The following is a 10162-nucleotide window of genomic DNA, read 5'->3' on the forward strand; positions in this document are numbered from 1 at the left end:
ATATCTTTCTATTACACTTCAAAACAATTATACAGTTCATGCTAATTTCTTGATGTGAAATAACTGAATTTTCTACTGAGATATAAACAGAACTGACCAGAAATCATTATCCTCATTATCATTATCATTGCAGGTTAGAACATTAACAACCACCAGAACATTTAGAAGTTATTTTTAACAAATGCATTACATTATCCAAAAATATATACAAGGTTATCTCAAAGAACATCATTGCAGATGAGGTAATTCTCATTTTGTTGCACACACACACACACACACACACACACACACACACACACACACACACACACACTGCCACCCCTGCTCTCACCCTAAGACACAACGGTGAACACACACACACACACACACACACACACACACACACACACACAAACTGCCACCCCTGGGCTGACCCTAAGGAACAAAGCTGCTATAAAAAACCTCCCCTACAGTGCCTGTCATCACACCAAAACTGTTCACTGACACATGCACACAGATTGATTACACAGTTTCTCTCCAGGACTGTTCACTTTAATAGAGAGAGCAACAGTTTGTTAAACACAGCTCCTGTCAGTGTGATCCGTGTGGAGCAACAGTAGCTGTTACTGAGCCTCCTCCTGAGCTGGATCCATCATCACCATGATAATAAGCATCGCTCTGATTTGGGCATTAGTAGTGGGATTCTGCTGCCTTCTGTGGCTTGCTGTGGGGACACGACACAGGTAAGACTGGCCATAGGATGTGTAAGATGCAATGTATTAGATATTTCTTGTTCAGTGTGTCTAGAACAGTAAACAATCAGAATCTTCTGAACAATACTGATATTTAGTTGACTGCGTACAGATCAGTGTTGACATAGTTTTTCCAGGCAAGCAACAATAATGTGTGTGATGCATGTGGCCACTGATGTATAATATCACTGTGTATGACATAACCATTATGCACTGAGGTCAAATCAAACAAAAGCTGTTTCAGATGACTGAATTTACTTGGTATGCTGCTGATTCACAACCACTGTCACCAGTGTGTTGTCAGCTGATGCTGTCAAACCTTAAGCTGTGTATTCAATAGCCATTTGTTGTGAGGTTGTAGATGGACTAATTAGGTGCTTCTTTGTTTAAGAATGATGATACCTCACAGTCAGGTTGACAACAGCCGGAAACTGGTTTATAATGTTTTGGAAATGTTGTGGTTGTTAGGAGGATTATGGTTCAGCTGAGGTGACTGACAAGGTATGAATGGGTTTTAATGAAAACAGACATCATCAGCATTCATGAGGGGGGGAAAAAAGTTCATTAAGCAGTAGAAACTATTTATCTTTTAAGTATGTTGGGATGCATTTTATGCTTTTATTTGAGAGTCACTAGGAGAGTGGTGACAAATATGGGGGGAGAACAACTGAAGCATTGACATCATAATTACACTGTAAAAACCCTGAAACCAATGGCCACAGGGCATCCTGGTGAACTAAGAGATGCCTAGAGATTTTGTTGCATGCTATTCCTCGTTTCTTCCCTCACTTTTGCTGCCAGGGTTCAGTGCAAACCATGTGCCATCATATTTGGTGTTTTTTATGTTTTCAGATTACTTGAAGGAAGTATTTTATGCATTCACTCTAAGAGTGAATTGAATTATCCAAAAACCGCACTGACACTCAAGGCTGTTCTTCTGGTTTCATAAAAAATTGACAGACCCAGCAGCTTTTGTACAGAGCTGACAAGTAAAAACATCCATAAGCTGGCTATTGGTTGAATGACTGTTTCTGAGTAGTAGTCGTTAATACTAAGTAGCAAGATGACGATTAACTACTATAAAAACAACAAGAAACAACAGTGCCGTAATATAAAAAGCTTGTGGATCCTTTCAGGTTGTTTTGGCTTTGTGCTGAATATTGTCTGCTGTCTCTTTCTTGTCAATGCCCACAGGCAATCAGGTGAGCCAGCACTTGAAAATGGCTTCATTCCATACCTGGGCTGTGCTTTGCAGTTCGGGGCCAACCCTCTCCAGTTCCTCCACAGCCGCCAGAAGAAGTATGGCCATATTTTCACCTGCAAGATTGCAGGACGGTATATCCATTTCCTGTGTGACCCCTTCTCTTACCATTCAGTGATCAGACAGGGGAGACACCTTGATTGGAACAAGTTCCACTTTGCTACATCTGTCAAGGTAAATTTAAGTGATTTCAGTTTTTATTATTTATGCCATGTTGTCAGTATATTTTTATTTTTCATGCTTTCAGTGAGTCCCTTAATAGACTTAAACCTTGTTTTGCTCCCCTCACCAGGCATTTGGCCACGACAGCTTTGACCCTCGCCATGGCTACACTACAGAGAACCTCCATCAAACTTTTCTGAAGACACTACAGGGTGAGGCTCTACCCTCGCTGATAGATACGATGATGGGCCACCTCCAAGATGTCATGCTGAAGTCAGACACACTCAAACCCAGCAAGAACCACTGGGAGGTGGATGGCATCTTTGCTTTCTGTTATAAGGTTAGCAATTGGACTTTAGACTGCAAGCTTTCAAGAGAACTGAAGAAGGAAGAAGTAGCTTGTTCTCATGCTTCTCTATCTTACCGAGCTTTTAAGCCCTGTAGGTTTCCTAGAGCTTACTGATCAGTTAATCTGGGTTTATTGGAAGTCCCAAGGACTAGATATAAGAGGTGGGGAGACCAAGCCTTTTCAGTTGCTGCTCTGAAGTTATGGAACAGTTTGCCCCTTGAACTGTGTTTAATATCAGTTGTGGTCTCCTTCAAATAAGAATTTAAAATGTATCTTTTTAAATGTAGCGTTTGGCTTCCAGTAGTTTATTGACACTTGGATTACTGTTCTGTTGTTGTGAGGTCCTGTGGCCTGTCTGTATATTGTCTATGTTAAGATTTTATTCTTATTGATTGTGAAGCACTTTGGTCAATCTGTGGATTGTTGTAAAGCGCTATACAAATAAAGATACAAATAACTGTTGATTTAATTTAGTTTGTAATTGCAGTGGATAATGGACACAGTCTGGGTCAGACTGGCTCACAAAATTGGCTTACGTTTTGTCCAACAAAAAAATTGTTATGGATGCAACTTGAAAAAAGAAAAATTGCATAAAAACTACCAAACGGGGACTGGACTTCAGTAACTATTTAAGTTTGGCAACTGTATATTTCTACAGGCTCCATGCCAATGTTCCCAACAGTCCTAATAGTTTTTGGTCTGTTTGCTGTTCTTCAGGTGATGTTTGAGTCTGGGTACCTGACGCTGTTTGGTAAGGAGTTTGGTGAAGATAAGTGTCAGGCTACACAGGCAGCTCAGAAAGCCTTGGTGCTCAACACCTTGGAGAACTTCAAAGAATTTGACAAGATCTTCCCAGCATTAGTAGCTGGCCTGCCCATCCATGTCTTCAAGAGTGCCTACAGTGCCAGAGAGGTTAGTGGGTTTTCCTGCAATTACAGTGGTAAGAAAAAGTAAGTGAACTCTTTGGAATGACCTGCATTATCATAACCTGACAGAGTTTAGATGTTCACCACTCACAGTTAGACAAACTGTCTATGAATGGAGATGATCTAGCTCTGTAGCAGCCTAGAAGTGAGCGCCAACCTAAGATGACCCCAAAGGCACAACAAAGAAAATCAGAAGCCCAGAGTAACAGCTGAAATCTGGAGGGAGCATCATGATTTAGGGCAGCATTTCTGTCTCTGAGCTTGAAAGCTTGCCATCATCAAGGGGAAAATGATTTTAAGGTATTTTACAGGATGATGTCAGGGTTGGTGTCCACCAGCTGGAGCTCAGTGATACAGCAAGACAGCGGCCCTAAACATTGAAGCAAAATGAATGACTTCAAACTAAGAAAATTTTGAGTGGTCAAGTCAGAGTCCAGACTTAACCCTTATTGGGGTTCAGGAGCTAGTTTAGGAGATAGAGCAGATTGTCCCCCAATTGCAGGGTTGATGATTTAATCCCTGGTCTCTGCAGTCCACATGTCAAAGTGTCCTTGAGCAAGACCCTGTTGCTCCCAGTAGCCTTCTAATGGCTGTTCTGCCACCATTGGTGTATGAATGGGTGAATGTGTGAGCAAATGAATGTGCACGTATTGTAAAGCTCTTTGAGTGTGATGTTTAAAGAGTATGCTATAACAGATACTAGAAGCTTGATATTGCTGCCAAAGGAGGTTAGACCAAGGCTTCACTTACTTTTCCCACCAGCACCGTGAATGTTTAATGGGTGTATTCAATAAGGACATGAAAGACTATAATTATTTGTGTGTTAGCTCATGCACATTGTGTTTGTCTATACATGTTTTATTCCTTTCAAATGTCTAGAGCCTAGCAAAGACCATGCATGCCGAAAAATTGTCCAAGAGGGAGAATGTGTCTGATCTGATATCTATGAGGATGATCCTGAATGATTCCTTATCTACCTTCAGTGATGTGAGCAAGTCCAGGACACACGTTGCTCTGCTTTGGGCTTCACAGGCTAACACCCTGCCTGCCACCTTCTGGAGTCTGTTTTATATGATCAGGTATGCCAATAAGCTGAGCTGTCTCTGTACTGAACTGGAAATAAAACAGAAGGCAACCACAGCAGATGGATCAACTCACTAGGGTAGTATAGACTGTGAGTTCTCTTGTGTATGAGCATTCTTTAGATCTGGTTAATTCCCATGCTAAGCAGTCTGGGACTAAGGGTCATAAAGCAAATTTTGATTTGGGTTTATATTTAGAAACTAGTCAGATGCCAGCTCAAGTTCAGTTCTAAAAACCTTTCTAGCTCTTGGCAGTGATTAGCAGGCCTAATTTGCAATGTACTGTAGATTTTAAAATTTAAGGAAAGGCAAGCCACTCAGTTTAGTTCACTCCAAAAGACAATTCCTGTGAGGCTAACTGGGAGTATATAGTGATGACTAGTGCAACAACAGAAGCCCTTTACCACTGCAGGCAAATAGAGCTGGTTTAGTTGCAAATGGCTGGTCTAATCCAGTAGACCAGTGTAACATACACTGTCATGTGAAACTTATAGCCTAAGTACTGCACCTAAAATTCTGTTTTTAAACCACATATACAACGGATATTAAAATGTAGACAGTTTGGTATAGCAAGCACTCATTTGTAAGCTCAACAGGAGCTGCTTTGGACCGATGGAATAAGAGCTGAAGTAAAGGCAATGTTCTCCTGTAGCAGCATATTTTAAGAGACAAAAGCATCAAAATACTTGTAAAACATCACACATTGTAAACCACATTTATGCATTTTCATTGTGAGTACAGCAGGTAATGCAACAGAGTTGCATTAAGGTGTTGCAGCATGAAGGCATCTTTGTGATGTGATTGTGTACTTTCATTTACAAAGTACAACCATTAGTACACATTTTAGGACAATGCAATATTTTTCATAGTTTTGTCCCCTTTTTCCAGCACATTCAGTTTGAAATAAAACTATGTGAACAAGTGTTGATTTCCAGCTTTAAGGTGGTATTTGAAGGGGATGAGAAAATTGTCCGCTGATGTCTGTGGGTCACAAACTTCAGACAGTATTTCACTGCAAGGCATTTTCAAACAAATATCAAATATGATAACTTTAGTTTGTGTTCACATGTCCAGGTTCTATTTAATAAAGGTCAAAATTCTTGCACTATTTACTAAAGGTGCACCAATCAATTAACTAGAGATTGGAACTGGCTGGTTTTTAGCTTTGACTGGCAATGACTAGTGACCAGCCAATCACTCTGAGATATCCAGTTCTGTGCCAGTGGGATTTACATATGTAACGGTTCGTGTCATGCACACAGGGCAAAGCATGTGCATCATATAGCAGCTTGTGTGCATGTTGAGAGAGACATGTTCACTTGCACATTGAATGTGCTTGATGTATAAAAAGTACACAGAGGAACCTACAGATACACCTTGGAGAAAGGAAAACAGTACAAAACTCAGGCAAATAAAACTGAATCCAGGAATTAGTAGTTACACTTGAAATTTGTATATCCAACCAATGATAAAGCACAGCAAATAAACTACACACACTTTAAAAAGAGCTGCATTTTCAGTAGGATTAATGTAACAGACATTCTTATTTCTGTTACCGGTTGCACCTGTTCACATTTGGAGAAGTATGCCACAAATACTACACTTAAGTTTTAGTTGCAGGTTTGTAATGTTGTACCCCGTACTTTTTACCATACTGACTCTGAGAGACGAGACAGTCTAAGTAATTACAAAACAGTGCTGAATTATTCCATGAACACAGGTAATAATTAACATTACACGCTCAGGTATCTTGCACCTCCAAACTGCTCGCAGGCAGATGTAAGATGAAAGACCCTGAACCCACCAGGCCTATACATTATAGCCCCTCGGTTGGGCTAGCCCCATACTACACAGAAACGTCAACCGAGACGTCTCTGTTACCAGCTTTGCAGCTGGTCATAGCAGTAGTCATAACATGAAGCAAATCAATGTGTGTGTGTCTGTTGATTAAGTGGTGTGTAGCTAAAAACATTCTCACACGACCTCTAGTAACATGTTGTGACTTAAACATAAGAACATATTTCTGGCTGTTCAGAACAGAGCATCTGTAAAGTCATCTGGAAAAGGCAGGAAAAGGCATGGACACACAGACAATTAAGAAAATCTAAAAAAAAAAAAAAAAAAAAGTTTGCCTGGAGCACTTGTATTTGTTTGAGTGAGAGAAAATATGAGAAATGTAAAACTTTTTTTTTTTACAATTACATTTTTCATTAAAGAAAAGTTATAAAAAAGTTTCTGTATGCTGTCACTTACAATTCTTAGAAAGAAAGAAAATCAGAATCAGCCAACAAAACTGCAATCAGTGCATCTCTTTTGTTTCAACATAATAGCAAGCATCACAGTTACAATTACTGCCAGGAACTTTACACATGGTGCTGTGGTGAAAGTATCTGTTCCTGAGTAAAGGGAACTGAAAATAGGTGATCCAGTATCAGTAAGCAATAGTGTGTCCCTACCAGTGACAGTTAACACGATTAACAGCATCCTGTGTCTGGGTTCAGGAGTCCAGACGCTATGAAGGCAGCTTATGAGGAAGTGCGAAAAGTTCTCGAGGATTCCAATCTGACAGTTGACCCCTGTAACCCCACACTAAACTTGACTAGAGACCAGTTGGACAACATGCATATTTTGGGTAAGACTTTCAATAGTTACATAAAAAAGATTCAGTTCATGGCATACAACAAACTATTATGGTCTGTGTAAAAAATTTGTGCATGTTTTGTCCTTTTAAATGCAATATAGAAAAGTTAGATACCATTCCTTCTTTGTGTTTTTATGTTTACTTTCTGTTTATAGACAGCATCGTAAAAGAAGCCATGCGTCTTTCCAGTGCTTCAATGAATGTACGTGTTGCCAAGGAAGACTTCCTGCTTCACCTTGACAACAAAGAAGCTTACTGTATCAGGAAAGATGATGTCATTGCCCTATATCCGCCGATGTTGCACTACAATCCAGAAATCTATGAGGATCCCTACGTAAGATGCCAATATAATTATGACTTAATAAATGGCCACTTTGTCTTCCTCAGGAAATCACTAGAATTTGTGTTTCCCCACTAAAAACTCATCTTTCCGTCTCCTCTCCTCTTCCTCATGCTACAGGAGTACAAGTTTAATCGTTTCCTTGATGAAAATGGTGAGGAGAAAAAAATCTTTTACCACAGTGGACGACGGTTGCGTTACTTCTACATGCCCTTTGGCTCTGGAGTGACAAAATGCCCTGGGAGATTTTTTGCTGTGTATGAGATCAAGCAGTTTCTTGCTCTCATGTTGTCCTACTTTGACATGGAGCTATTGGACCCCACTGTCAAAGTCCCACCTCTTGACCAATCTCGTGCTGGACTGGGAATACTGCAGCCAACCTATGATGTGGACTTTAGATACAAACTGAAATCAATCCACTAGACTCTGTTTTTGTCAGGCAGAGTTATTGAAGTACACACTGTACACAATATACTGTATATTAACAGTGTTAATGAAGGTGCCTTGATGTACATGTAAATAGGACTGAATTATACATTTTTGTTGCTTTAATGTGCTGCTGAAGAAGAGTAGTGTATAGTATGAAGTAAGAAGAATTCTGCACATGTGAGTGGGGCCTTTACATCTGGTTAAAGCCTTTGCTGTGTCAATTACCAACTATGTCAAGGAATATTAGGACGACACAAATAAGAAGGTTTTATGTGACTCACATATACTCAAGTTTCCACAAATATGTGATAAATTACTCCAGAAGATCATTTAAAAGTTAAAGAGCCATTTTGGACTCTCCTTGACCCAGGGCCAGGGACTAGGTTGATCTCTCAACCTTTTAAACTCCAATGCAACAGCAAAGTACATATATGAGCTGGACTTGTTTTTGTAGCGCATCCCACAGACTAAGGTCTAAGATGCAAGAAAAAGATGCAAGTGAGAGAAATGTTGGTGTTTACAAGAGACACAGGATGTACCCACACTTTGAGACTAGCTGATGAAAATAATGGAGCATTGAACAACTAAAGAGCCTGAAATTTCCCACAGGAATGAGTGAAAACCAAGAACAGAGATAAAGGTTTTTTGGACATCAACATTTAAACAAAATGAATGATAAATTTACTCCAGAAGATTCCAAAAAGGTTTTTACAGGTTTTAATTAATAAAGGCTAAAAATCCAATGTACAGCCAAGAGGTTTCCTTTGAGTATGTTACTGAGCAAATAAGCAAATTTCCAAAACTGTCCATAGTTTGTTTGTTTGTTTTTTTGACTGTATAAAAGTGCCTAGCAGGGATCCAAAAAGTACCAAAGTTATATAATTGTACTCCCTTCATGCTGTTGTATATAGGGTTAAAGAGCCCATGGCATGCTCATTTTCAGCCAATTAATTTTTTATCTTGGGTAACTCTAGATTAAGGATAATCACTTTATTTAGCCAAGTATGTTACACACACAAGGAATTTGTTTCCGGTACAGAACCGAGGCAGCCATCTGTGGCGCCATCTCACACCGATGGCTCTAACCATCAGGGGGAACTTGGGGTTCAGTGTCTTGCCCAAGGACATGTCAACATGTGGACTGCAGGCACCGAGATTTTAATTTCCGAACCTCCGGTTGGGAGACAACCGCTCTACCTACTGAACCACAGTTGCCCACAGAAGATAACGTCTGGCTACTTGGTAACTTTGAATTTTAGCAGAGGATGGTTTCAATCCAATGACCTCTGGGTTATGGGCACACTTCTATTTTGTCACTCTGCTCTTGGGTAGCTTTGCACCCATCATAATCAAATAATTTGTAATTATTTCAGACCAATAAAACCTGCTATCACAAGGAGGGCCTCCTCCTGAAAATGAGAGAATAGTTTGCGAACTTGCACAATTCCTGTTGACCACCAGGATGCTATAACAATGCATAAACAAAAGAGCTACGTTGAAAGATACATTTTCGACAGTGACAATACCTCAAATCCTACCTGGCATGTTTGAGTGACAATATGAAAGTGAACAGCACAATAAATGGCAACAGCATTAATTAATGTGAATTTCTCCTCAATAGATAGGAAAACAACAGTATACGTACCAATTAAAAGAGATGTGTAACAATCTAAACAGCGGGTAATTGAGAAACCCCTGGCCATTACTGAGCTAATGGAGGACATAACAAGTGCTATGGATGAGAGGAAATACATGATGGGAATATTTATTGACCTAAAAAAAGCATTTGACACAATCAATCATGAGTTATTAATGGATAAGTTAGAAAAATATGGGATCAGGGGATTGGTTTTGAATTGGATTAGAAGTTACTTGACACAGAGGCATCAATTTGTGAAGTTGGGTGAATACCAATCGAATGAGCTGGACATTGTATGTGGAGTGCCTCAGGGTTCTGTTTTGGGACCTAAATTATTTATACTATACATTAATGATATATGCAAGGTTTCTGATTTAGTGAAAATGGTTTTGTTTGCTGATGACACTACCATATGGGCATCGGGTGAAAACCTACAGCAACTATCTGGATGGGTTACACAGGAACTTGAGAAGATAAAGAAATGGTGTGACAGTAATATAGTATCTCTGAATTTGGATAAAACTAAATTTATGGTATTTGGGAATCATAGACTAGATAATGAACTTCAATTGAAAATTGGGGGAGCTAATATAGAACGAGTA

At 39.6% G+C, this 10162-nt stretch overlaps 1 protein-coding gene across 1 annotated transcript; it reads left to right on the top strand.

Annotated features, from left to right (window-relative positions):
* Positions 1 to 481: 481 nt before the first annotated feature.
* Positions 482 to 8948, top strand: cyp7a1 (cytochrome P450, family 7, subfamily A, polypeptide 1). Its single transcript, XM_020613358.1, has 8 exons — positions 482 to 722; positions 1926 to 2166; positions 2285 to 2494; positions 3221 to 3415; positions 4309 to 4508; positions 7013 to 7143; positions 7308 to 7486; positions 7613 to 8948. Exons 1-8 carry the CDS (start codon positions 640 to 642, stop codon positions 7913 to 7915), a joined length of 1542 nt encoding a protein of 513 aa, XP_020469014.1. The 5' UTR covers positions 482 to 639; the 3' UTR covers positions 7916 to 8948.
* The last annotated feature ends 1214 nt before the right edge of the window (positions 8949 to 10162 follow it).

This window comes from Monopterus albus, unplaced genomic scaffold (assembly GCF_001952655.1).
Source record: "Monopterus albus unplaced genomic scaffold, M_albus_1.0 scaffold133.1, whole genome shotgun sequence".
Taxonomy (NCBI): Eukaryota; Metazoa; Chordata; class Actinopteri; order Synbranchiformes; family Synbranchidae; genus Monopterus; species Monopterus albus.

Bases quoted from the DNA above. Each gene is read 5' to 3' on its own strand.
- cyp7a1 (XM_020613358.1), top strand. From the start codon at position 640: ATGATAATAAGCATCGCTCTGATTTGGGCATTAGTAGTGGGATTCTGC. The intron at 4,509-7,012 runs GTATGCCAATAA...GTCTGGGTTCAG, and splicing joins AGTCTGTTTTATATGATCAG to GAGTCCAGACGCTATGAAGG. The intron at 7,487-7,612 runs GTAAGATGCCAA...CTCATGCTACAG, and splicing joins AAATCTATGAGGATCCCTAC to GAGTACAAGTTTAATCGTTT.